The following is a 27,973-nucleotide window of genomic DNA, read 5'->3' on the forward strand; positions in this document are numbered from 1 at the left end:
TTATCCCCCCCCCCCCACACTTCCTTGAAATGCTTACAGAAGTCTGCCTGTTTAACTGCTGGTTTATCAACAGGGGAGTTTCTAAATTTGGCTCCCTGGGTGACTTAACCTCAAATGTTCTTTTCCCCCCTATCAGGGCAGAGAATTGGGGCTGTTTTGGGAAAAGAGGCCTTCTGCCCATTTAAATACAATAATGTAGGAGCTGCTCATAGCACAGGAGACAGTATACACTTCCCACTAGGAGAAGCAAGGTTTTGGGGGAGAGAGGGGTGGCAACTAACTGCTTAATGCCACAGGGGGGGCGTCTCTGCTCAGTGTCACTCAGGGCTACTTCGGGGGGTAGTGTCGGGGGTACAGTGGAGGAGGGGTGACTCGGTGTGTCAGATGGCTCACAGTGCAGTGATAATCCTGGCAGGCCGCTCTATTTTTATCCCTCTGTGCTCTGTCCTGCCTTAGTGAGTTGCATGGGGAAGTAACTCCAGAGTTTGCTTGTGGACAGGCTGCGGGGGCAACAGCATTGGGCTGCCAGGAGCGGAGGGCTTTGCGGAGGACTTGGAGCAGGCAGTAGAATGATAGAAGGGCATGTTTAGGGTGTCTAGCCAGCTACCTGACTTTCTGGAGGTTTTCCAAAGTTTCTCTTCTGCTTGCTGTGCCGCTGGAGTACAGAGGGAATGTCCCATGAAGGTGAGCTTGGAGGTCAGGTGGCCAGCACTGCCATCAGCAGTGTAGCTGTGCAGGCAGGGGGCTCGCGGATCACCGTGGCCGTGCTCCAGGTAACCGCACCGACGTCATCTGTCTGTCTATCTAAACCATGTTCAGAGACACGCTTTGAATAACAGGGCTCAGCCTGTGGAAGAACTGCTGCCAGGGGAGTTGCTGCTGTGTTCATCTGCTGGGGGAACAGTCGGGTCAGGCTGCCGGGGGAACAGCTGGGTTGGGCTGCTGGGGTATCTGTTGGCTTGGGCTGCATGGGAACCGTCATGTCGGGCTGCTGGGGGAGCTGCCGCTGATTCGGGCTGCCAGGGGATCTGCTAGGTTGGGCTGCTAGGGGAACCCTCAGGTCAAGCTGCCTGCGGTGTTGCTGCCATGTCTGGCTGCCGGGAGAACTGCTGTGTGCTGGGGGAACCTTGGTGTCAGGACGCCAGAGGATCCACTGGGTCAGGCTGCAAGAGGAGCTGCCACTGGGTTGGGCTGCCAGAGGATCCACTGTGTTGGGCTGCCAGAGAGTTGGGCTGCTGGAGGAGCTGCTGCAGGGACTGGATGCTGGGGAAGCCTCCAGGTTGACCTGTCAGTAAGAGTCAAAATGACAAACACCCCTTCTGTCTGCTGTTTGTTTAGTGTGGCTCGCTGCTCCAGCTGCGGCTAGCCGAGTCAGAGCCTGACCTGCTGGAGATTGGCAACAGCCAGGAGGACACACAGAGGATCCTAGAGGAACACGAGCAGCTGCTGATCAAGCTCAAGGTACTGGGTCACTCATCTGGTCCCTGGACAGGTTCATCCACTCATACGACACTGGTTGTGAGGGATTTAAACGTGCTGACAGCACCAGATGTTGGTTTGTGATATTCCACTGTGGGCTTGACACATCAAGGTCTTGTTTCTGTTCAGTGACCTGGGATCATGGACATTACTGTTTTCACTGCCTCAACCGAGAATTACACAGTAACTATGTTGTGAAGGCCATAACACAGACACTGACGCGGCAAAGCTGTAAGTCCTGTTGTTTTATTACTACTCTCCTCAGAGAAGTCAGAGGTACCCGGGGCTGAGCCCGAGAACGTAGCTGAAACTCAGTCAGGGAGATAGGAAGATCGGCTTCGGTACAGACGAGGGAGAGGCGCAAAACACGGTAGGGAATCCAGGCAGGGGTCGGGCGATTGCCATCGGTCCAGAAAGAGGCAGAGGCGAAAAACACAGTCGATGTTCCAGGCTGAGGTCGGGCGATCGGCGTCGGTCCAGAAAGGGGGCAGGCAGAAACTCGGTGTCTAGGAAACGTAGCAGAGGTCAGAACACAGGGAAACACACCGGAAAAAACGCTCGAACTCAGGGCACACCATGAAAATCTTGCACTGATCAGAGAACCGAGTTGCCTGATATAGTGAAACCGAAACCGGGGAAAACAAGACACAGCTGGGAGAGGAGTGTCTGGAACGGGAGCAACCGGTACGGCCAGAAAAACTGATTGACAGGACGCGACACCTTGGGGAAGCCCTATCGATCGGAAACCCCGGAGGGGCGTGGCTGAGACAACGATGGGGATTCCTCAGTGCTATCCATGACAAACTGATGGTGAGAAGCAATGTGGAAGGTCTGAGGCTTCTCATTTTTGTGCTTGATGACAGTAAGAGGAATTCTACATGAGTAAAAGTATTGGGACACCAGTGGCCTGTACTACGAAGCGGGGTTAATGGCTTATCAGGGTAACTTGTCAGATTTAAGGTACCACAGTTTTAATGGACTTCATATTCGTTCACTTTCATTTTGCCCAGACTCTTAAATCCGACAAGTTACCCCGATAAGCCAGTAACCCCACTTCGTTGTACAGGCCCCTGGTCACTACACCTACATGAACCTTTATGACATCCCATTTTAAGGCCTCTGTCCACACATACACAGATAGTTTTAAAAATGGTGTTTTTCTTCTTCCATTATTAAGAAAAATCTCTACATCCATATGAAAACATTAAAATGCGCTGTCAAGAGCATGCCAAACCAATAGGCAGCAAAAAAACTCCAACTATGAAGCCATGTTGGCCAATCATAAGTCTTATAATCAGTTCTGCTAGGATAAACAGCTAATGTAAACAGCGAACGGCGCACACTCTGATGTCAAACAAAGTGGACAACAGAGTACAATCTGATGTTACAAGCCAAAAACAGTGTTTTTCCTGTCTACATGTCGAGACGGAAAACTGAGTTTCTGGAAATCTTCACCCGGACGCGGTGTTACAAAAGCTGAGTTTTCAGTGACGTAAAATGCCGTTTGCATGTGGATGAAAGGTCAAAATGCATAGGAAAAGCTGCATTTTAAAAAATACCCATGTATGTGTAGACAAAGCCTAAACTCATAGGCCTCAGTATGGAATTGGTCCCCACTTTGGAGCTATAACAGCTGCCACTTTTCTGGGAAGGCTTTGCATAAGATTTTTGAGTGTGTCCGTGGGAATTTTTGCCCATTCTTCCAGAAGAACATTTGTGAGGTCAGGCACCGATGTTGGACAATCTCTTGACTGAGCTTGCTTATTCCAGCTACCACAGCGCGCTCTGCTGAGCATTCCACTCACCCAGCACCTTCCTCTCCATCAGAAACATGAGGGCTCTGTGCGTGGGTTGCTGCAGGAAGCAGACTGGACAATGGAGGAGGGGGCTGAGCCCAAGCTGCATGAGCCCATGGCATCCTCTCTGAGCCAGGCCTGGAAGGAGCTGGTTGCTCAATTGGACACTCGCAGGGACCTGCTGCAGCTGGCCGTATGCTTCTATGACCGAGCCCTGGAGGTGTGCTGCTGACCTGCCCTCTTCCTGTCCCCTTTATGTCCCTTAATGTTCCCTTTGTCCCTTTATATTCCCTTTGTAGCCCCTTCATGTCTCTTCAACTTCCCTTAATAACCCCTTTATGTCCCTTCATGTCCACTTTCACTGAATGCTGGTGATTTAGGCAGGTAAGTTCACTGTTGTTGCGGTGTGTCAGTCAGGGCATAGAGGCAAGTACAGTTTATGGATTTATTGCTTCATAATATGTATAATTAACAAACACTTATTTGTGTGATTTCTAAAGAAGAAGAAATGGAAAAGTACACATTGCAATCAAGCTAAAATGGAAATTACACTATTTATAACTACTATAACATACTACTAACATGTTAACAGATGATATTACTAACAGAAAGTAATGTAATTATAAAGTACATATATAAACACAGACTGCTAGGAAGCAAACTACTACAGGGAAATAAGATTCATAATATAACTCAACCAGACGGCAAAAAAAGATGAACAAAGGAACTACCAGAAGTGGAAAGTTCACATCCAAAAAATACCAAACAGTACTGTGACTCTTTATGCTCATCTGGTTGGTTGAAACAAAACCTTGGTCTGGATTTGTACTTTATGGACCTAAACTTTCCACCTCTGGTAACTACTAATATACGTATTAAGAAACATAACTCATAGATAAATTGTGTAACAGAAATAATACTTATTCTTTTTCAGCCACTAACATGGAAGGATATTCTCACTCAGGGGCGGAGCAGGCGGGTCTACCGCCCTCCCCTGGATGGTAGAGGCCCCTCCCAAATACTAAATACACACAAAGTTATACTGATATAGTTTCTCCCAAGCTCTTGACAGCTAAAATACATTACTTACACTTCAATTGTGACTTGCAATTTTATATATCTGTCATTTTTGGTATACATTCTTATTATGGCGGGTGTATGGTGTAATTTTTATTGTTTTTTTTAAATCTGTAAAATCCCTACAACAAACTTGAAATATAATACATAGTAATGTTTTGAAGTCAAACTAAGCTGTTCCTTTTGTATTTAATGGTTTTCTGTTTGAGGAATTTGCAAAAAACATGATTTTTTACTATGATAAAGTATCCAAACGAAGTCCCGTTTCCCTCGCCCGGACTAGGGTCACCGGGGCCCCACCCTGGAGCCAGGCCTGGGGGAGGGGCCCATTGGCGAGCGCCTGGGCATACCCCAAAATAGGCATGCGGGACTGTCCCCAGGTGGGCCCATCACCCACAAGGGGAATGTCAGGGGTTCGGTGCTTTGTGGATCGGGTGGCGGCCAAGGAAGGCCCTGGCAATCTGATCCCCGGCTGACAAAACTGGCTTTCAGGACATGGAAGGGGGTGATTGGGAGGAACAGCCTCCCTGATCTGAATCCGAGTGGTGTTCTGTTATTGGACTTCTGTGCAATGCATGGTTTGTCCATAAAGAACACCATGTTCGAGCATAAGGGTGTCCATAAGTGGACATGGTACGAACATGCCCGGGGCTACAGGTCGATGATCGATTTTATAATCATATCATCTGATCTGCGGCCTTCCGTCTTGGACACTAAGGTAAAGAGAGGGGCAGAGCTGTCAACTGATCACCACCTGGTGATGAGTTGGCTCAGGTGGCGGGGGAGGAAGCCGGTCAGACCTGGTAGGCCCAAGCGCATAGTGAGGTTCTGCTGGGAACGTCTGGCAGAGGCTCCTGTTTGCCGGAGCTTTAACTCGCACCTCCGGCAGAATTCCAACTGCATACCGGGGGAGGTTTGGGACAATGAGTCCAAATGGACACTGTTCCGGACCTCCATTGTGGAAGTGGCCGTATGGAGCTGTGGCTGCAGGGTGGTCGGTGCCAGTCGTGGCGGTAACCCCCATACCCGATGGACACCAGAGGTGAGGGGGGCCGTCAAACTGAACAAGGAGGCTTACCGGGAATTATTAATCCGTGGGTCTCCGGAGGCAGCTGACGGGTACCGGCAGGCCAGGCGGAACGCGGCTCGGGCGGTGGCAGAAGCAAAATCCCGGGCGTGGGAGGAGTTCAGTGAGGCCATGGAAAGTGACTTTCGGTCGGCCTCAAAAAGGTTCTGGCAAACCATCCGGAGGGGGAAGCAGCTCCTGGTTCCTACTATTTATAGTGGGGAGGGGGTGCTGTTGACCTCACCTGGGGACATCACCCGGAGGTGGAAGGAATACTTTGAGGACCTCCTCAACCCTGCCTCAGATACATCTACGCATACTGCCTTTGAGACATCTGAGGGCACAGAGCCTGAGGGTGCTGGGAGGGGCTTGCCCATCACTGGGGCTGAGGTGGCCAGGGTGGTTAAAGAGCTACATGGTGGCCGGGCCCCGGGGGTGGACGAGATCCGCCCGGAGTACCTGAAGGCTCTGGATGTTGTGGGGGACACGCCTTCTCAACAGTGCGTGGAGGTCAGGGACAGTGCCGCTGGATTGGCAGACCGGGGTGGTGGTCCCCTTATTTAAGAAGGGGGACCGGAGGGTGTGTTCCAACTACAGGGGGATCACACTTCTCAGCCTCCCTGGGAAAGTCTATTCCGGGGTACTGGAGAGGAGGGTGAGATCGATAGTCGAATCTCGGATTCAGGAGGAACAATACGGTTTTCGTCTTGGCCGTGGAACACTGGACCAGCTTTATACCCTTGCAAGGGTACTGGAGGGGGCCTGGGAGTTTGCCTATCCAGTCTACATGTGTTTTGTGGATTTGGAAAAGGCTTACGACCGGGTTCCCTGAGGATTTCTAGGCGCAGCCAGGGTGTTGAGGGTGTCCAGTTTGGTGGCCTCGGGATTGCCTCACTGCTTTTTGCAGACGATGTCGTCCTGTTGGCTTCATTTGCTGTGGATCTCCAGTGTGCTCTGGGGCGGTTCGCAGCCGAGTGCGAAGCAGCAGGGATGGGGATTAGCACCTCCAAGTCCGAGACCATGGTTCTCAGCCGGAAATGGGTGGTTTGCCCTCTTCAGGTCAGTATTGCCTCAAGTGGAGGAGTTCAAGTATCTCGGGGTCTTGTTCACGAGTGAGGGTAGGCGAGATTGGGAGCTGGATAGATGAATCGGAGTGGCGTCTACAGTTTTGCAGGCGCTTAACCGGTTCGTCGTGGCTAAGAAAGAACTGAGCCGAAAAGCAAAGCTCTCAATCTATTGGTCCATCTTCATCCCTACCCTCACCTACCCAGCAAACAATATGACGTTGAAATGACGTCTTTTAGACGTCTTGGCCTACCGTAGAAAAGACGTCTTCAGAGGGTGCAGAATGAAAGTTTTTATGATGTCTTTTTTAGACGTCCTCTGGATGTTCAGTTATGACAACTATAAGATGTCTGTATAAGGTGAAAAAACAGTCCGGAAATGGTCGGTGTAGACGACGTTTTAACGTCATACATAGACTTACTTTAGACGTAATTTATGTATTTACAGCTTTATTCATTACAAAATAATCCCCACTATATATTCTAATACCATATTATGTTTCACCCCAATAACCTAGTATCATTAAGCAAATTCAGTACAAAAAGTCTCACACAACATTCTTAATACATTTTTATTGGGAGTATCAGATCAGATGATAACACACCTCCCCCTCTCCTTGTGTCTTACAACATTACAGCAAAAATAAATACATTTAAACCAAAAACTAAGTGAATTTAAACAACAATAATTCACTCAATACACAATACACATAGTTACTGTAATGTTTCGCTGCTTTATTTGGTTTAATCGTCCAGTCTGTGAAGAAGGCATTCAAGTAAGAATTGCATTGTACTCTGTACATGACAATAATAACTTTGAATCCTTGAAATACATGTATTTGATAATTTTCCATGCAGCTATCTTTTTACACAGAGCCACAATACACAATAATTTTATTCACTGCTAACAGTTTGTATCAGGAGTTGGTTATTGTAAAAGAAGTAATGTGCATGCAGGTGATTTTTGTATAGATTTACCCTTCTGGCAGTGCTGCCATTGCAGTCAGGTGTCACAGACTACGAGGAGTATAAGTAGTCCGACTTGGCTGCAGTCAGTTTATACTCCACCCTTGCAGCCGCCGGCAGATCGCGTTCCACGTCGCATCAGCTGCAGACACACCTAAGCCCAAGTAGAACGCACCCATTGCTTCTTTTTCCAAACTTGGTTGATCGAGTTTTATAGTCTGTGTGTATCATCGTGATCATCCTCATTTTTTATCGATGAAAAAAATCGAGATCGTTTTATCGCCTAGCACTACTTCTTATTGTGAAATATGTATATATTTTTTTTCAAAGTCAGTATTTATTTCATAATGCTGTTTTTCATCATTTCATGATGCCGTATTTCATCATTTCATGATGCTGAATGATGAAATACTTTACTTTTCCCGCTTTACTACAAAATGGAAGTCGTTCTGCGCTCACAAGAGCGCTAAAAATATATGAAATCATATTTCACAATAAATAAATTTATATAACAGAATGCAATATATTTCACAATAATGAGCTGTATTTCACAGTATCATTCTCATATATTTCATAATACTTTTGAACACTTTGGAGTTCCATATGGACAGATGTGTCTTACCTTCAGATTAATTATGTGGACATATTGGTTTGCAAAAAAGTCAGCAATGCGATTATTAAACAATGTACACAACTAAACAATGCTAAATACTACTTACCTTAAACTTTAAACTTGTCCACAACGATGTGCAGTTTCTCACAACCGCTTTACTGCAAAAGAGTGCATGCGCAGCTTTTTTTTTTTTTTTTGTAGCACTACGGCAACAGAACTTGGCCAAACCACACACCGGACGTGCATCGGCAAATTGTGATTATGGGGTTTGCTTACGTGTAGCAGTTTATTTTTGGACATTTTAAAACATTAAAATTACAACAGCATGAGCTACAATAGGCACCAGAATTGACGCTGACAATGTTTACATGGAATTGACGATCTGTCTACAAATGTCCAAAAGTCGCCTACTTAGACATTCAGCTTGAACTACATATCTACGTCCAAGAGGGGTCAGAGTTAGACGTGCAGATACTGCACCTGATTTGCACGTTGTGTAGACATCCAGATATGGTTCTGGACCGACCGACTCCATCTAGACATGATCTGCACGTCTGATGGACGTTTCATGTTTGGTGGGTATGGTCATGAGCTATGGGTAATGACCGAAAGAATGAGATTGTGAATACAGGCGGCCGAAATGAGGTTTCTCCGCAGGGTGTCTGGGCTCTCCCTTAGGGATAGGGTGAGATGTTTGGATATCCAGGAGGGCCTCAGAGTAGAACTGCTGCTTCTTCACGTCGAAAGGAGCCAGTTGAGGTGGTTTGGACATCTGGTGCGGATGCCTCCTGGGCGGCTACCCGGAGATGTTTTCCGTGCATGTCCTACAGGGAGGAGGCCCCGGGGCAGACCCAGGACTGGAGGGATTCTATCTCTCGGCTAGCCTGGGAACGCCTCGGCGTCCTCCCCGAGGAGCTGGTAGAGGTAGCTGGGGAGAGGGTGGTCAGGTGGTCTCTCCTGAAGCTGCTACCCCCGTGACCCGAACCCCGGATAAGCGGCAGATAATGGATGGATGGATGGATGGATGATTGCATGATGGGTAGGATCTAGAGGCTGCCTAACGTCCTCATCCGTTTGATGACATACATCAAGACTAGGAAGGTGCATAACCAGCTCAACTAGGTACTGGTCCCAAGCCTGGATTAATGGGGAGGGTTGGCGTCAAGAAATAAAGAGACTGTATCTTCACTACATCACTGATATCAAAATGTGGGAAATATGTGGTTGTGTAAATAAATGCGTTAAAATAGGTTAATAATTCTGTGCTGTCTAAATTGTATAAAAAGTTAGGCTAAATGACATTTGAATTGGCTATACCCAGATGCATGGACGCATTATGAGAATGAGAAAGATGCTGCGTGCACACTAATTAACCTATACCCTATTCACTTAGACAATACACTGTAATTTTTGCAACAGAAATGGATGAGATGGGCAGGCAACTGGAGGTGGAATTTTTGTCCTTGGTAAAACGGTCTCAACACTGGTAACAACGTTGTTTTCTAGGCATAGCCAAACAAATCTCCTCCTGTCTGCATAGAAAACGCAATTTAGCCACTAAAAATTTACAGGTTTTGTGAGGGACAGTCGAATTCTCTTGTTACGTTTTTTGTGTTCTTGCACCCACACTTTAAAACTTGTTTCAGCGGCGCCACATATACATATGCGCGGGGGGGGGATATGTGTTTTGCCCCGGGACCTTGTGTGCAGTTGTTCCGCCACTGTTCTCACTACTAACTGAAATAAATGTTGCTTTTTGTGACAGGAAATCACAGTAAATGTGAGCGTGGCAAATGCCATTTTCCCTTACGCTCAGCTACATTTTGTAAAAGGGCCCAAACTTTTTACTTGATTTATAAGTTTGTGGCCATGTGGATTTCCTTAGCTGTCTGTGAGTGCATCTGTGTTAGTGAGTTGATCTGTGTCAGTGAATGGATCTGCATCGGAGAGCGGATCTACATCAGTGAGTGGATCTGTGTCAGACACGCTGATGCTGCGTTTACCGTGTTACAGTCTCCACTGGATGACATTGTCTCTGTTTGCAGTTTGCAGTGAAGATAGACGAAGCAGAGAAGCTCCAACAGGGCACGTCCAAGGAGATATCCACAGGCTGCCTGGAAGAGCTGGTTCAGAGGCACAGCAGCATTAAACGAGGCAAGTCTGCCTCCCCAGCAGCAGGGGGCTTAGCGCTTAAGGCTTTTGGTATCTCATTCACATCCAAGGGGAATCCAGGAGCTGGGAGATAAGCTGACATAGTATCCACAGTGGCAGTGTGGTTTAAATACACTCACTCAGATATCCAGGCTTGTGTCTGCTGAGTCAGCCCTGCTGTCTCACCACACTCATTTTATGTGATGATTGTGTGTAATGCTGATAGATTTTTCAAATGAACAATTTGAGAATAAACTGAATGACCAGGAATTCATGTGTCGCACTGTTCATGTTCACTGTGTTCCTGTCTATTGCTTCCAGGCCTACTGAAAACGTCTCTGCTGGCTCTGAACAGCAGCCAGGAGCTGCTGAACTTCCTCCAGCACTCTTGCTCTAAAGAGAAACTACTGAGGCCGGGCAGCATGCGCAGGGCACACAGCAGCTGTACCAAGGTGGAGAACCTTCTGGAGATCCTTCAGGATAGGCGCCGACAGGTGGATGAGCGAATGAGGCAGCAGCAGCACCACCTGGAGTCTGTTTTGCATGTCCGCCTCTGGGAGCAGCAGGAACAGGAAGTGAGTGGGGGTTACTTGGCTGTCATTAGATTACTTTTCTGGGTTGTCAAGTGAAACTCTGCCCTATCCTATAGGTTAAAAATAATTGGCCAGTGCAGTGACTGGGTGGGGCACCTTCATTTGGAGCATCTCATTTGATGGTACAGTGTTTCGTCTTTAGTTTTCCAAAGGGTCTGTGCTGCTCAGTTTATAAACAGTTGCCACAGCTAAAGAGCCAGTAAACAAGCTCTGTGCTTTTTACAATATCTCCTATTGGTGCTTTTCTAGGGGTCTGTGTCTATTGCGTCATCGCCATGGCCAGTCATGAATTTATCATTAAAAAAACACTTGTGCAAAGTGTTATGTGCTGTATGTTTGTTAGATTATGGTTGCATTGGGTACATCTTTCTGAAGTAATCCTTCCCCAAAAATGTGCCAGTACTGACTTTACATTACATGGCCCATTGTTAATGATGCAAATGATGCAATTCTGGAATCTTAACAAAATGAGGGCTTTACATGCAGATGGTTATCATTAAAATGAAAGGCAATTTCCTCTTCCTTCCTTCCTTAAGGCCAGCCATATTGATAGCATGCCCCATATAGGAGGTTTATTAAAGAAGGGTCGCATACTTGTCATTTATTCTGTTTAATCTCATGCTGGAATGACATCCTGCAACAACTCTTAGGGCACCAGGAGCTCCTAGACCCTAGGTCAGCACATTAACCTGGGTTTTTCATTGGTTTCCTTGTTGGGATTTCTCATTGCGTATCCTCATTAAGTTTTCTTGTTGGGTTTCCTTGTTGTGCTTCCATGTTAGGTTTCCTTATTGGGTGCTCTGATTGGGTTTCTAGGTTGAGTTTTCTCATTGAGTTTCCTCATTAGGTTTCCTCATTTTGTTTCCTTGTTGGGCTTCCATGTTGGGGTTCCTTTCCTCATACTCGCATTTCATACTGTGACAGCAGGCTTTCCTTTGCTTGGATTATCTACCTGTCATGTGTAGGTGCTGCATAGCCATGGATCTGAAGTTGAATAGCTTTCATCCTTTTCCCATCTCTCTTTGATTGGGTGCTCAGGCATTCAATAACCTTTTGTGTGTGACAAGCCCATGGTTACCTAATGACTAAGTGATTAAACAGCCTAGGAGGGCTTGCTGACAGCGGTGACCATGTCTGAGTGCTTAGAGATTAAGGAATAAGATCCTTATCCTTAACTGCTCTCAGCAGAAGCTCCTCCTTAAAAAGTGACTGAATGGGCAGCTGTGTAAATAGGTGAGTAAGGTGATCCGGTACTTTTGCAGTGACAGTTGTGTCCGGATGATACAGTGTGATGCCATACAGTTTCACCTCGCCTTTCGGCAGGACTGGAGCCTGATCGTGAGCAGGCTGCTGGCTCAGGCCCCTGACGTCCTCTCTGTGGAGGACAGGGAGGTTCTAGCTGCGAGGAGCCTCCAGCTGAAAGAGCTCCGTGAAATGCTCTGGAGACTGATGGAGGGCCACCTGGGGGATCGGCAGGAAAGCAACACATTCTTCACCAGGGCCAATAAGGCAAGGGCTCTCAGTGTTGTCTTGAACACTGTACAGACACTCCTCCCCTCTCCAGAGTCATGGGGCACTCATTTGATGGACGGGACTTTGTTGCAAAAAATGTGTAGAAAAAAAGAGGGGGATGATGCAGTGGCCCCAAAAGAACATCAGAGTCAGTCTGCAAGACAAGCTGGAACTTGGGTTCAGGGCAAGACTGGGGCGGTGTTCAGTCCTGGAACTCTTTAAACCTCTTAAGTGAATCGGGGCAAAGCAGCACCAGCTTTCTCAAGTAAACAGTGTGTCGTGCAGCTTTTGGTGTAGTGTGTATGATCAGAGGAACACACCCTGGAATGAGCAGTCCTGAGTGAATGTCAGCAAGAAGGCGAGGTTACTGTGCCCCACAGCTACACAGCCTGCCAGGGGATCTGTGAGGCTAAGAAATCCAGTCTATTGCATCTATTATGCTTCTCATGTTTTAAGAACGTTGCTCTCTTGGTAAAGTTAAATATTGAGGATAAATTGCAAAGGACATTCAAATAGCTTTTATATAAATTTAAATATTAAATAAATAATATGATAGTGGGTATTGTTTCATTTTTAGTTTGGCACATTTTTAACACATCTTAGCACTTTTTAGCACTTAGCACTTTCTGGTGGCCATTTCTGCCCTCTAGTGTTTGAAAGAATGGCTTTGTGTGCTCCCCGTTTTGCAGGCTTTTGAGGCCCTAGCTGGTGTGGAGAGCCAGCTGCAGGCCCCACACTCACTGTCAAACTCTCAGCTGGCCCAGTGGCACAAGGAGCTCCAGTGTACCTCGAGGGAAGTGGCTGCTGATCCTCTCCAGCATGAGCAGCTTCTCCTTGAGAGGCTTCAGCCCCACTGGTGAGGAGGGGGATGGGGTAGGGTGGGGCTCCAGGGGGCTGTGAGTGTCACAGAATACAGAATCCATCCACTCATCATTCAAATCACCCCTCAAGCCATCCATCCATTGAGCTTCTAACTGCCCACCCCCCCCCCCCCCACCACCAACCCTGACTGAGATAAGTAAAGGATAGACAGATAAACATTATTTTATTATACTGGATCTTCTACAGTTAGCATTAGGACTTTATTGTATTCAGAAAATAGACCCATATGAACCAGAACAGAGAAAAATACTGCATATTATCACGCTATCTTTGAATAGTGCCCAAATGGCTGGGGTGCTGGGATATATTCAGGTGGACTCCTTCAGTGGAGAGTGCCAGGCCTACCGGGACCTGGCTGAAAAGAAGCTACAGTTAATGTCCTCTATTGAAGAGCTGATATACAAGGTAGGACATGTCCGTAAGGCATATGCAGTTCATGGCTATCAGACACATGGACACTGATAGATGGCTGGTTTAAGGTCAGTAGATTCGCTTGGGTTGTAAGGTACCCTGAAGGTGGTGAAGATGTGCTCCTCATGCACAGGTGTCCCTGTGGATGAAGGGAACCAGCTCCGCTATCAGCAACAGCAGCCTCGAACCTGGATCAGGGCTCTCCAAGTTAGAGGACATGTTGAATAGACACATGGAGCTGGCTTCACAGGCACAGGTGAGCCACCAGTCAAGAGGGGGAGCAGTTATGAGAGGATGGATTTCATGCATCGAGTCATATATTCCCGGGGCATTAATGGTTTAAAGCCAGTTAACTTTTTCAGTCCACTAGTAGGTGTGTCTTTAAATTGCATCTTAGTATAGAGGGGCATGAACTTCATCTCTAACATGTTCATTCAGGACACAGCAGACAAGCTCAAGTCCATCACAGAGCTTGTGGCACAGCTAAGGCTGCTGGACTCTCATGAGGCCGATGAGCTGTCCAGCAGGAACATTGTTCTGACCAAACAGCTGGGGGTGGTGATGAGAAGCGTGAATGAATGGCTGGACACTCTCAGGCCCTATGTGTGTTTTCTGCACGTCACAGAGGAGGTGGGAGTACTTCAACTGAAATTTGAAAAAAGTGGTGTCCTGCAGGTGGCGTAGTACTTAAAGAAACTTGTCTTTAGGACAAGACCAGATGAAATAAAAGCAGCTTGTGAATACATGTGATGTACATAAGCACCGATGGCTGTGGTCTCCATCAGGTGGATGAGCAGATACAGCAAGTACAGGAGATGTTTAAGGGCAGGCCTGAAGATGACACTGAGGATGTGAGTGGCAAATGGCAGTCGCTGTTGCAGAGGTTCCTCAACCTGCAGGAGCAGGCCAACATCCTCATCTCTTCGGTCAGCATGGTGAGAACCAGCATGACCCCATAGGGTTTCCGGTAATGTGGGAGGGCTCCTCTGATATGCTGGAGCTCCTGCCGAGCCAGCTACCCCTCCTCTGACCTTCTGGTCCTGGAATTTCACCTGTCACCAGACAGGGTAATAGACATAGGACTGTATGTCTGTGGTAAAGTTCTGATGTGTGTGTAAATGTTACAAATGACATCGTAAATTACACCCTGCACCTAGAGATGTTTATTTGGGGTTTTTTTATAACAGCTGTGTGAGGACTTCTGGATCGACATTATAGATGCAGAGTCAGTACAGAACCATGATAAGTCTTAATATTTGCCATTAAAGCAGGAGGGTTCCCAAATCTGTGAATAATGCAGATCTCGACACCCTTGTTAACCTGCATCAACTTCTGCCAGGCCAGTGAGAAGCACAAGCTTGACGTGAAAGCTGCTGTGTATCAGGTTGAGAAGATCATGGAAGAGCTGACCAAGAAAAAGGCCATCCTGATGGACCTGTGGACCTCATGGCAGCTCCAGGTCAACCAGATAAAGTCTGTGAAAAAGCAGTGGAAGAAATTCAAGGAGCAGCTTAAGAAGGTAAGGAAGATGCTGTAATGCTGTGTGGATGTCCAAAGGGGGCATCAGCATTACTGCTGCGAGCATTAAGCTTCTAAGAAAGATGAAATGCTTCTGTATTTGCTATGAAGAACATCCATGACCTGAAGATGCTGGAGGATGTTCTTGCTCCAGGATCCAAGATGGATTTGGGAAGTGATCTCACAACTGTGACCAACTTGCAGGAGAATTTCAGCCTTGCAAAACCACAGTTTCTGGTGAGATTGTGTGCTGTTTGTGGAGGATTAGTTTGATCTTTTAGTCATACAAGATATCATACTGGTGAAGTTTTGCATCACAGGCATAACTTGGGTTATATTTTACTTAGTTTTTGTGACAGTGAATATGAGCTTGCTTGGCAAACTGAGCTGATGATCCCTTCCTGTACACTTTTGTCCATCACAGCAGCTGAATGCAGAGGTGGAGCACACGCTGAAGATCTCAGAGCTGTTGCCACTCAGAGGAGCTTCAGTGAAAGAGAAGAATGAGAAGGTGACGGAGCTCCTCCATGTGCACCAGCAAGTCAAGGATAAGATAAAGGAGTATGAAGTGGTCCTCTGCAAGGCTGTCCGGTTCCTGCAGCTGTACCGTGATGTATGTTTATACACAACACACTCCAGATTCATAGGGAAAACAAGCTTTAATAAAAGCAAGGTTTTATAACATGCTTTCTACCATATCATTTATCCCCTCAGACTTCAGGAAAACAGTGCTTTTATTTAATTTCTTTACCAGATTAATTTCACCTGTTTATCCAGAAACTGAAACCAGACAGTGGCTCTCCAGTGCAGCTCTTTAGCACCACCTGCCATTAATACTGATTTACTGGACTTGTTCCCATCTTAGCTGGACTGCGTGCCAAGTGCTGTGCCAGTCACAGTGTTACCTGATGCTAGTCAGGCTCGGGTCCAACTGGAACAGTACCAGGAGAAACGTGCCCACATATGCTACCTGTATAAGCAAGCCATCTCCTTGGGGGCAGAGGTTGCCACCATTGTGTGTCAGTCGGTAAGTCCCACACTCTGCCCCCATCCCCCTCCAACAAACGCTCCAAACATTCTAATGTCACCATCCCTCTGGGCAGGGACAGCTTGGGATCATAGTGGGTAGCACATGGATTGTCACCTGTAGCCTGTTCAGTATGGAGGCAAAGAGCTCTGCTCCCCTTAATCATACCCCCAAATGACCATCACCATCTTCCAGCATACCCTGGGCTTCCAGGTCCAGCAGCTCCAGGAGAAGATGAAAAAGTTAGAGATAGCCAGCATGAGGTGGAGTATGGAGGCCTATCGCTGTGAGGAAAACCTGGAGAGCCACTTGCACTACTGTGTATTCAAGGAGGACATGAATGAGGTAATCCCCACATGGGCCCGGACATGGACTTCAACTAGCCCCGAGCTTCACTCTGGGTTGTCTCCCTGGCTTAGCCTCCTGATATGGTGCTTAAACCCTGGATGCAGTAACCATTGTGACACATATGTGTGACACTTACAGGAAGGTTCAGCTGTATTGGGCACAGACCATTGTCTCAGGAGCTTGGGCAATCAAGTGCAAATGTGTGAGCAAAAAAGCTACAAAGCCAACTGACAGGAAGGTGAATCCAGAGACACAGCATGCTTTGTGAAGCTCTCAGTTAGTCCTGTGGAGTAACTATCTTTAGGCAAAGCATTCTCCCATTGGCAGGCACTGTTTATGGAATCCTGCCATTTCTAAGCTTTGGCCTGAACTTTCCTCATGATAGATTTCTTCAATGAAACCTCAGGTTCTTTTAGTTGAATGAGGCAGGTTCCTTAAGCAGTTTATTAAGACAGAATGAAGATATTACAGAAAGATGTTTCACACGGCCGGTTCAGTGTCTGTCTGTGTCTGTCTCTGCCCCCACTGAGGGAAGCAGGCCCTTTATCTATGGTCTTTGTACAGACTCCTGGAGCCAGGGGGTCAGACGGCCTTGGTGAGAGTAAGTTGTATGGCAAAGAACATGATGAGCAAGTAGCAAGGACAGAAAGAAATATAAAAATAAGAAATATGAAAGCTATAAATTAATGAACTAAATGAAAATAATTACATAACTGCAAATTAACTAGGGAAATCCCTCACTTAGGGTGACCCTGTATTTCCTCAGATCCTGAGGGTCCTGTATCATCCTTACAGTTCCTGGTTATTGGACATGGTTCAGTCGTCCATGGGGAACCCGGGCTGGCCATTTAGCATTCCTGGCATTTTCCCGGTGGGCCGATAGGTATGAGGACTAACAAAATTTATCATGGGGTTCTCAAGCTTGGAAAAATTTAGTATTATAATTTTTATTTTGAATCCCAGTCAAGCCATGTCTTTCAGTATCTTTGTATAGAAGAACTGGCACCTTAAATGTTTATCAGACTTTAGTCCTCAGGCTGTATTGTTGTGTCCAACCCCCTGTACCTTCAAGGACCCAGTCACAGGCCAATGGTGTGTGCTCCTGTTAAATGACAGGCCTACCAGTCAATGGGTGCACATTCCAATGCCTGAAGAAGTGGATGCTGATTGGAAATTCACTACCTGCAGGCAGACAACAGTTAATAAACAGCTGGTAGGTAAGGAGGGTTCTGATTCCATCTAGTGTCATGAGCTGCAACCTGACTGCCAGGGCTGCGTTCTTGGGCCATTATCGCAGGAACCTGGCAAGAGCTCTGGAAAATTATCACTCTGGATGGAGCCGATAGCAATGCTGAGCACTGTCATTGTGTTACACTGAGACGCTGAATCAGATGCATTGTTCCATAATAGCTAAGAGCACAGAGGGGACACTCACCATCTTCGTGCTGCTCCAGGAGTATAGTGTAATGGCCTTGAGCTTAAAGGAGCTATCTTTAGATTTTATGAGATATAGCTGGTCAGTTTCACCCTCTGGAAAAGTCACTTATCGTTGTTCTGTGACAAGCTAGTGCCCTACAGCAGTGGCCCTCCTGTCACTCTTACTCACCCACACAAAGAATCTGGAATAGCCCTACACCCCCAGGGGAATGGGTGCAATCTGTGGGCTAATGTGCTAATATGCTATCGTTTTACAGAGAAACAGGTGCTACTTTTAAGCCTCAAGCTGCTACAGTTTCACTGACCTTGGAACCTAACAATGTGTATAGGCCTAATGGTGCGTTCGATTATTTCTCTCCGAGTCGGAACTCAGATGAAAACGTCACGAAAAACATAACTTCCCATCGAAAATATGCCTCTTTTATGATGTTCATGTCAGACAGAATTTTCTTGTCTGAGTTGCCCCTGTGATGAAATTTCAACATGGCGGCTTACACGCTCAACAGTAATTCTATTTTATAAATCTTTAAAGATGTTTATTTTGTTAAATGTATTAATAGTTATAACTGTAATTGCATGTGTTCGATTTAGAGAATACCATATCATGACCGTAAACAGTATCCTAGCATGCAATATCAGATGTTTACCAGACTTGTTAGTGTCTTTGGTTTGTTTGTAGTATGTTTGCCTCTCAAAAAAAGAATATCGCTATGAATGTACTAAAATATTTTATAAAGCGTTTAATGTGGTTTGACTAGTTCATGTTTCTTTTTTGTTTGTCTCTCGGAAAAAATTATCTCACTCCAATCTGCTAAAAAATAAAGCAACAACACACAGCAGCGTGTTCACGGAGGCAGCCATGTTTGTTCTGAGATGTGATAGCTCGAACGGGAGATTGTCAGACGTGATGTCACTCAACTCGTAATTTCTGAGAGAAAAACGAACGCACCATATATATCCCATTAATTATGACCAACTTATGGTGATCTCATATCTCCCATTTGCTTAATTCTCTTCTTATTAGAAGTCACTTGTCAGCTGTCTTTTACTATTCTGGTCCCAGTTCAAGCTTTCAAGGGTATGGCTGAGTGGAGAGTTCCAGCTTAGCCAATCATCTGTAGCTGATGTTCTTCAAAGTTCATGGCAAGTTATTAATCTTTTGCCTGATTTGTTTCTTAATTAAGTTTAGAGATTCATTTAAAGACCTGAAGAAGAAATTCAACAACTTAAAATTCAACTACATGAAGAGGAACGAGAAAATAAGGAACATAAAGGGAGTGAAGAATCAATCTCAGCAGATAGAGCGGTACATGGAGAAACTACAAGTGAGACTGAAGCTGCAATCCTGTCCTTCATATGAGCTCAAGTGAAGCTTCAATTCTTCATTGATCATATTAACATGTGGCTATTATTTACTGACCCCCTTGCCAACCCAGGTGCTGAAGAACAAGGTGCAGGCCTTCACCGTCAAGCTGACCACCAGAAAAGAGCAGCCCCTCAAGGGGAGAGAGATGGAAGATGTCGTGAACGAGCTCCAGAGGCAGCTGGGGGATTTTTACAGGACCATGGAGGAATTCAAGACAAACCTTGAAATGACAGCTAACCTGCATCTGGTTGTGGAGGAGGTTAGGATTTGGTGGGATAGGGTGGGCAATACCTTACCTCCTGGAACCATTTCACAAACAGCCCTGAAATAACCTGCATTTCAGTTTAAGTATTCATATGACAACATGCATTCATCAAATCAATAAATGCATTAGAATATCACAGCAGGCCACACTTTCCTCTCTCTTTCTATCTCTTTTAAAATTCAGTACCAGTTCTGGTCTGATGAGGCCAGCGCCACCATCATGAGGGTAGGGAAGTACTCCTCTGAGTGTAAGACCAAGGAGGCTGTGAGCATGCTCTACAAGCAGTTTGAGAAGTTTTTCTGGCCCACAGTTCCACAGCAGGAAGAGCGGATCCAGCAGATCAAAGAGCTGGCCATACGTCTCCTTGGTACAGATCTCCTTTGGGTTTTCAGTTTTTGTGGCCCTTGTTTGAATGAGATGGTTTTGAAGGCACTTAAATGAACATCAAGCTTGTTCCTAGGTCCAGAAGAGGGGAAGAAGTTTGCAGAGAAAACTGTTAGCAAACACAGTGAGATTGTGGACTCCATCAAAGAGCTCTGCAAAGGCCTGATGAACCTGGAAACCAATTTACAGGTAAAGTGTGCAATTGAATAAAAAGCAACGGAAGGCTCTGCCATTAAAGTCATGTAAAGGTTTTGTCAGACCTTCAGTTCAGTGCTGCTGTTTATGAGTTATCTTTGAGGTTTGGAGTGTATTTGTGTGTTGGTGTTCAGGCAGAGGCTCTGAAGCAGCAGTCCAGCCCAGGGGAACACACAGACACAGACATGGTGAGGTGCAGAAGCTCTGCCGCTCATGTACATCACGCATGCTGAAGGAAGTGTCACTTGCTCAGTGGCTTCTCATGTGCTCACAGAGTGAGCTGAAGGAGTCACACCATACTCTGGAAAATGCTGGCCCGGGCCATGAGAAGAGGAGCAGGGTGATGGACCAACCCCAACAACTTGGACGCGACATTGCGTTGCTACAGAGCATGTCCTACTGCTGTGAAGCATACTCAGAGAGTAGCCAGGTCACCTCCATCTGTGGCAGCTCCACAATGGAACGACTTGAATGCCTGCACACCACCTCACACACCGAGACCATCAGCCTGTCCCTCTTGCCATCCTCGGCCATCCCTGGCTTCTCTGACAACTGCAGGGAGTTTTGCATGCCAGAAGAGCAGAAGAAAGAGCATGAGGAGCCTGAGTCTCTCGGAAGCTTTGGGGAACAGCTTGCACACACACAGGTGGGTGTCTGTCCCATTCCCCAGAATGTTCCCAAGTATGTTTCGCCTATCATCCTGTGGTTACCACTGACATGCTAGACTGGGGATGTGTTTGTCTTAGTCACTGTAGGAGGTTTCTCACCCCAGGGGGAAGTTCCGCATTCTGCAGAAGAGATCATGTGTCCTGATGCATCTGAACATGCATCACTTCCTCCCATGGGTGAGGTGACATGTGCAACAGAGGGTGACCTCCTCACCGAGGAATATCTTTTCAATGACGAGTACGAGTGCCCCTCACCTGATGACATCTCGCTGCCCCCACTTTCTGAGACGCCAGAGTCCAACATGGTCCAGTCAGAGAATGAGGATGGCATGTGCTCACGTAGCCCACATGCTAGCCAGCAGGGCCTCTTCCAGTTGCACTCTCAACTCAGTGATGGTGCCCCCCAGAGGCAGGGGTGGGTCCTGAGTCAGGATGAAGGCCAGTCCAGGTTTCGGGTGGAGTCGTCATCATTTGTGCACAGCCCCCTGACCGTGCCTGCCCCCAGCCTGGTGTCCAGCACGCTCTCCAGCATCCTAAGGACCAGGCTCCCCCCACCCCCTTCGCCCGCCCCCGGCACTCTCAGTGAGTGCCAGCAGACTCTGTATGCAATGCATAAGAGCTTCATGCATATGCAAGAGTGTGTGCATGTGGGTGCTTCGCCCAGTGACATGCATGTCCCCCCTTCCCCACTAATGGACCCGGGCCCCTGCAGGCCTGCCATCTTCCGGGAAGAGGTCCGGCTGTTGTCAGGAAGCCAGGCGATACCTGACCTTTTGGGTCAGGCTCCTAACTTCTCCAAGCTACTGTCTAATGCCAAGGTCATGGAGGGCTCCCCTGTGACCCTGGAAGTAGAAGTCATGGGATCCCCAGAGCCTACGCTTACATGGTGGGAAGCCTATAATGAGCAGGCCTCATAGGCGCAGACAGGGGCTTGCTGACGGTTAGGGTTTCGGTTAGAGCTCGCTGAGATTTAGGACTATTGGGACAGGAGAGCAGGGCCCCCCATTCCCTTCTGGAACACTATGCTTAAATAAGAGGGGTAGGGCTACAGTTTTGACAGATCAAGGAATTTGTAGATGCCAGTTTGGAATACATATTTCACAATTACATGTACTGTGCTACAGTCATTTCACTGCATAATTCTTTATAATATTAACACTAAAATTTATTCAGTATTATTTAAATAATATCTATCTGGATATTTGCTTCTGTTGTTTGTTGTTCTGCTTTACTGTCCTTCACTAACAGGATGCTTGGTGAACCCTAAAACATTAATAGACCCAGAGACTGCCTTTAAGCAACTGATTCTTACACATTTTTCTACTTTTTGTAATTTCAATATTCTCTTGCTTGCTGTGCTGTGGTTGTGTGATGTGAAAACTCACTCTTTATTTCAGGTACAGGAATGGACAGAAGGTGCACCATGACCAGCATGTAAAACTGTCCCAAAAGGACAGAACACCAATAGCGGCGCAAGCCTCAATGTCACACGGACCATAAACTCTAGTGGTATGCTCCTCTAGTTCTGTCCTCCAGGTCAAAGGTAAAAAAACAAAAAAAAAAGCTGCCCAGATGATTCCACCCCTTCATCCAAGCTGGACTGGCTCACCTGTTTTGGCACCTTGTGTGTCTTCTTGTGGCTTGTGTACTTGCTGTTGTTGTAATGTGCTCCTGGGCACCTGTCCTGAGAGGGAGGTTTGTGTACCACACTGGAATAACCCTTAATGTGTACTCTCCCTCCTGCGTCCATTTATGACCCAAAGGGACCTGTGTCTCTGTTTACTTGCACCATCTGGACCTTTTGGCTTTTTGACCAGTCATTTAACAGTCAGCTTGTGTTTCTTGTGTGAAAACATCCACGTCCATTTAAACAGATAAGAAACACAAAATCATATGACAACCTATTTAATTTGTGACAGCCACATTCTGGTGAAGCAGAGTGTTGACACATCAGGTTCGGGAAAATATATCTGCGTGGACAGAAACCAGGAAGGAGAGGCTGTGTGCTTAGCACAGATCCGGGTCAGTAAATATTACCAGCATTAAAGCCGCAATGAAGAGCCTTCATTGTCCACAAAGCTGGCAGGTCTTCCTTCGCATGGCACCGTTTATGACCATGTGGCCATGGAAACAATGGAAACCTGCCCACAGAAGCTGCCCAGCAAGACGACACCATAATCACCACCAGAAAAAAATGTGGATTAGGTGTCAGAGTTATTTCTGTTTAGGGCAGTGACTCTTGGGTGTGGATAAGAACCTGTTTCTAGGTAGAATGGTGACTGGTGGTTCTGGTTAAGAGCAGGATTCTGGGTAGGATGGTTATTGGTTGTTTTAGTTAAGAGCATGTTTTTTAGGAGTGGTGGATTATCTTCGGTTCCCCTACATGTATATATCCTGCATTAAATAAAGCCAGATTACTTTGCCATCACTTATTAGGAGCAAGTGTGAAAACAGTTTGTATGGTCGGCAACAATCTGCACTAACTTGCTAATGACGTCTGTTTTAATATGACCTCCACAGGCTGAAATTCTGTTTCATTGGCATGTTGCCATTATGATTGTAAATCATGACCATTCATCTTCAGCTATTGCAAAGTTTAAGTACATTTTATTCTATCAGTAATTCCTTGCGTGAACATGTTCCTTTCTCTGTGATCCTGTTATCCTCATTCACACGACATCCTGATATCCTCATTAATGAAAGTTTGTATGGCTGTTTGCTTTTCCACATCTACACAGTCTTTACATGTTTCATTTTATTTAAAAAAATGTTTTTAAAAATTGCTATCTGTTGGCTCATTGGAATCTTTTTCTTTTTTTGTGACTTTAACAAGGAACCTATCCAATGACAGCCGCTTTTGCCTCCTTTTCGATTTCGCAGAAATGTGGACATTGCATTCGTTAAACAGATTCATCGCTCGCACTGCTACGCCCTTATTCGGGTGGTGCTTTTCTGCAAAGTTTTTTTTTTTTTTTTTTTTTTTTCTCCCTCCTCCACCCCCCCTCTGCGGAGGACTACTTTATTTGTATTTTTTTTTTTTTTTTTTTTTTTTTTTTTCTTTTTTAATTTTTATTTATTTATTTATTTATTTATTTTTTTAATTATTTATTTTATATTTTTATTTGGTTCCTCAAAAGAAGGAGAGGGAGGGGGGGAGGGAACAAAGGAGAAGAAGGGGGGAAGAGAGAGAGAGGGATAGAGAGGAAAAGAAAAAAGAAAGAAAAAAAGGAGAGAAAAGGGAAAAAAAAAACAAAACAGATAATCTGCTTCCATGTCTGCTGAAAAGAGAAAGACAACATACAACACCTGTACTAACCACAACGACCATCAAACGTTAAATGTTATTGAACAGCACACACAACCCGCATTACAACACATGCCCAGAAGCAACAGCCGGTCAAGACAGTGTGTGTCCGTGAGCACGTGTCTGTGAGCACCTGTGTGCACACCTGTGTGTGTCAGCGCGCTGGTGTTCCTAAGGTTTCTCCATGTAAATGTCTAGTAGTGCGTGTGGGGAGCCACAGCCCCGCCCACCCAGGACATGAAGCCGACATGGAGGAGACCCGGGCCCCAGACATCCAGAGGCCCCTCAGGGCACGGGAACACCAGGAGGACCACCGCAGGGACGATTGCAGCCCCCACCCAGAAAAAGGCAGAGGAGCGCTCCGGAGGGGGGCCATCCGGCAGCCACATCGCAGGAGCCCCAGGGGGCCGTGGCGACGAGCACGCAGGCTCCGTCGGCGGCCGGCCACACCAGGGCAGACCGGACCCCGGGCCCAGAGGACCAAGGGCCCCCCCACCCCCCAGCTGGGACCCGACAGAGCCGGAAGGACCAGGCCCCGACAGGCAACCGCCGAGAGTGAGTCAGCACACACCAGAGCATCCAGCCCCGGACATCGAGAACCACCAACGCATCGGCAGCCGGGGGCCCCATCCACCAGCAGGGAGTGTGGTGGGGGGCAATAGAGCCTGAGATGTTATTTCAGGTGGAGTCTAAGACCCAACCTGACACCTGCGTAAAGACAAACAGGCGCACACATACACAAGCATACGTTCCCACCCTCATGCACACATAATCAAATATTCACCCATTCGCCCAACATAAAGACACACAGAAATGAACGCCGTACACACACTCACACTCCCCATATATACTCTATACTCCGAGATCCAGGCACCACCGCCCCCAGAGGGGCAATCTGTCACCAGACCTCGGAGATGGATCCCTTTTTTCCTCTGGCATGGGGACAAGAAGACCACCCCGGACTCCACCGCAGCCGAGAAGCCCACCAGCCCAGACCCCGACCGGACGGCCAGCCCCCCCCAGCCCCCGGCTCCAGATGGCGAACAGAGAACGTGGGTGTGAAAAGACCCCATGCTTCCCTCTGCAAAGTTTTGACTATACGAGTGAGGTATGCCGACTGAGACCGAGCAGGGGAAACAATTACCCACAATCCCGCAGCGAGAGAGAGAGAGAGAGAGAGAGAAGAACCATCGGCTCAGTTGTGATTATTTGACACTAGGCAGACAAAGTGCATACATAATACTCGTATTGCAAGACCTTACTCATTTATCATGTGTGTGTGTGTGTGTCACTGTCAAGGTTTAGTGTTTATTGCGCAATCTCTGATAACCAAAGCAGTGCATGGTTACCTTGCAGCATACTGGTAATTTAGGTTTTAGTAAATTTAGCAAATTGTTAAAAACAAAAACATTTAAATATGTGGACACCAATATATATTTTCGTGTCACAAGTGTCTGCTCCAAAAATACATTGCAAAATACAAAGCAAAATCCAATCCAAAAATACATTACAATATGTTGAAAAATACATAAGGAATTGCCATTTTTCATATATTGTAAAATACATATGCAATTTATATGTAGTTTGGGGGTGGTATGGTAGCGCGGAGGTTAGCACTTTTGCCTCACACCTCTGGGACCAAGGTTCGAGTCTCCATGTGTGTAGAGTTTGCATGTTTTCCCCATGTCATCATGGGGTTTCCTCTGAGTCAGGGGAGGCCAATCTTATCCAGAAAGGTCCGTTATGTCTGTGGGTTTTCATTGCTACTACCTAATTAGATTATTAATTAGAGGACTGCTCTGAGTACTCCAATTTCCCTGACAGTCCAAAACATACTGTGGTTAATTGACAGTGTACTATTCTGTTTTGGTGAAGAGGGAGATGAACCAGAAGACAAAGCTCTCAATTTACTGGTTGATCTATGCTCCTACCCTCACCTATGGTCATGAGCTCTGGGTAGTGATCGAAAGAATGAGATTGCAGATACAAGCAGCCAAAACGAGCTTCCTCCACATGGTGGCTGGGCTCAGCCTTAGAGATAGGGTGAAGAGCACAGACATTCGTGAGGGGCTCAAAGTAGAGCTGCTGCTCCTCCGCATCGAAAGGAGCCAGTTGATGTGGTTCAAGCATCTATTTAGGATGCGTCCTGGACAGCTCCCTGGGGCGGGGTTTCAGGCATATACAACCATGATGAGACCCCAGAGCAGACCCAGGACATGCTGGAGAGATTATATCTCTCGGCTGGCCTGGGAACGCCTTGGTATTCCCGCAGTGGAGTTGGAGGAGGTGGCTGGTGAGTGGGAGGTCTGGGCACTCCTTAGCCTGTTGCTAAATAATTTAATATACAGTGGTACCTCAGAACTTGAACTTAATCCGTTCAGATCTCAGATTCGAATCCTAAAAAGTTCGAGTTCTGATCGAATGTTCCCCGTAAGAAATAATGGAAAACCAATTAATTCCTGGCCCCAAAAAATTACACCTAAATATGTTTTTTTTTTTAGCATTTCAACCAGAGCATGTGAGCAGAGCGGAGCGGAGCGTGAGCGAGGAGCAGAGCGGGCAGAATTTGGTCAGAGCGCGGAGCGGTTTTTTAATTAAGGCTGGAGCGGTCGCTTTGTCTCGCTCCAATTTCGCTCCGATACCGCTCACACTACAATTCTGAGGCGTGCCCAAATCTACCCAGAATTCATCTGTACAATTATCAAGACTGTTACACAAATTGGCCGAAATGGAATTCACAAAGTATTTCACAAAGGAAACTGATAAATCATACAAGTGTATTATTCTTATCAAACGTATAGATGACAAGAATGTACAGCAAGAACAACAATGTGGTGAAACTGTTTCAGTGAGTAAAGATTCACTTTGGAATCACTTTTCTCAGAAACATGAGTGTGCTACGCGAACAAGCGGAAGCCAGAGCAAAACGCGTGCAAGTTTTATATGGTTGTAGCATATCAAGTCTATAAAGTAAATTAAAGTATAAAAGCCTATAAAGTACATATTGGTAATCAAATAAATTCGTTTTGTCATTCAAAGTAGGTCTAATAAGATTTTTTTTTAAATTTCACGTAACGTAAAATGTTATTTTAGAGACGCGCTGCATCAAAAGAAAAAAATTGAGGAATTTAAAACGTGTCTGTATATTCTTTAGGCTATTAAGCCCACTGATTCCTTTATTTTTAAACCTATTTTTGTGTGGAATGCCATTTCCAAACCTGTCCGTTGTTGCCGATAGGTTGCTTAAAAATAAATATTTTCTGTTCTGACTGGCAATGTTGCCGTTGCTCATATTTCTTTATGACATAAGGCTTCGGTTTAAGGTGACATTTGTTAGGCATGCAGATTATTTGTCCCTCTTTTAAATTGGAGCGAGCGTGGAGCGATTTGACTGGAGCGGGAGGACGTTTTAGTGGAGCGAGGAGCGGTGTTGAGCGGAGCGGCTTAGTGCGAATTAGAGCGGAGGAGCGGGCGGAGCCAACAGCCTCGTGAGCGAGGAGCGGAAATTCTCACCGCTCCGCTCCGCTCACATGCTCTGATTTCAACACAAAATGAACAGGATAAAACAAGAAGAGCATATACTTAGAAGTACATATAAGTTAAAAAAGTTAAAAGTTAAAAAAGCAATGTGTCCTGCCCCGATCATCTGCTCCTTCCGTGTCCCACGCCCCCTTGTTAACCTTGTGTGGAATCCCCGTGTGATCAGCTGTTCCTGGTTGTTGTCATTAGTCCTCTGTATTTAGCCGCGTTTCAGTTTGTTTCCCTATGTCCGTGTTCGTCTGTGTTTTGCCTGCCTTACCTGTAATTAAACCCCGTATTCCCTGATACCCTGACATCTGCGCCTTTGTCTC

At 46.4% G+C, this 27,973-nt stretch overlaps 1 protein-coding gene across 3 annotated transcripts; it reads left to right on the forward strand.

Annotated features, from left to right (window-relative positions):
- Positions 1 to 385: 385 nt before the first annotated feature.
- ccdc141 (coiled-coil domain containing 141) lies at positions 386 to 23,601 on the forward strand. 3 transcript variants are annotated; one of them, XM_072716833.1, is made up of 24 exons: positions 386 to 773; positions 1,339 to 1,461; positions 3,307 to 3,495; positions 10,107 to 10,215; positions 10,534 to 10,787; positions 12,129 to 12,314; positions 13,007 to 13,173; positions 13,478 to 13,604; positions 13,744 to 13,866; positions 14,049 to 14,285; positions 14,396 to 14,545; positions 14,950 to 15,129; positions 15,240 to 15,365; positions 15,553 to 15,741; positions 15,994 to 16,155; positions 16,351 to 16,500; positions 19,125 to 19,265; positions 19,377 to 19,565; positions 19,755 to 19,938; positions 20,032 to 20,144; positions 20,285 to 20,338; positions 20,425 to 20,796; positions 20,923 to 21,704; positions 22,216 to 23,601. In XM_072716833.1, the coding sequence occupies exons 1-24, from the start codon at positions 672 to 674 to the stop codon at positions 22,316 to 22,318; spliced, it is 4,512 nt and encodes a 1,503-aa protein (XP_072572934.1). In that variant the 5' UTR covers positions 386 to 671; the 3' UTR covers positions 22,319 to 23,601. The 3 variants fall into 3 exon arrangements, with proteins under 3 accessions (XP_072572934.1, XP_072572938.1, XP_072572940.1); XM_072716837.1 differs by having other exon boundaries at positions 20,923 to 21,400; XM_072716839.1 differs by having other exon boundaries at positions 20,923 to 21,233.
- The last annotated feature ends 4,372 nt before the right edge of the window (positions 23,602 to 27,973 follow it).

Source organism: Paramormyrops kingsleyae, chromosome 1, assembly GCF_048594095.1.
Source record: "Paramormyrops kingsleyae isolate MSU_618 chromosome 1, PKINGS_0.4, whole genome shotgun sequence".
In the NCBI taxonomy this organism is placed as follows: Eukaryota; Metazoa; Chordata; class Actinopteri; order Osteoglossiformes; family Mormyridae; genus Paramormyrops; species Paramormyrops kingsleyae.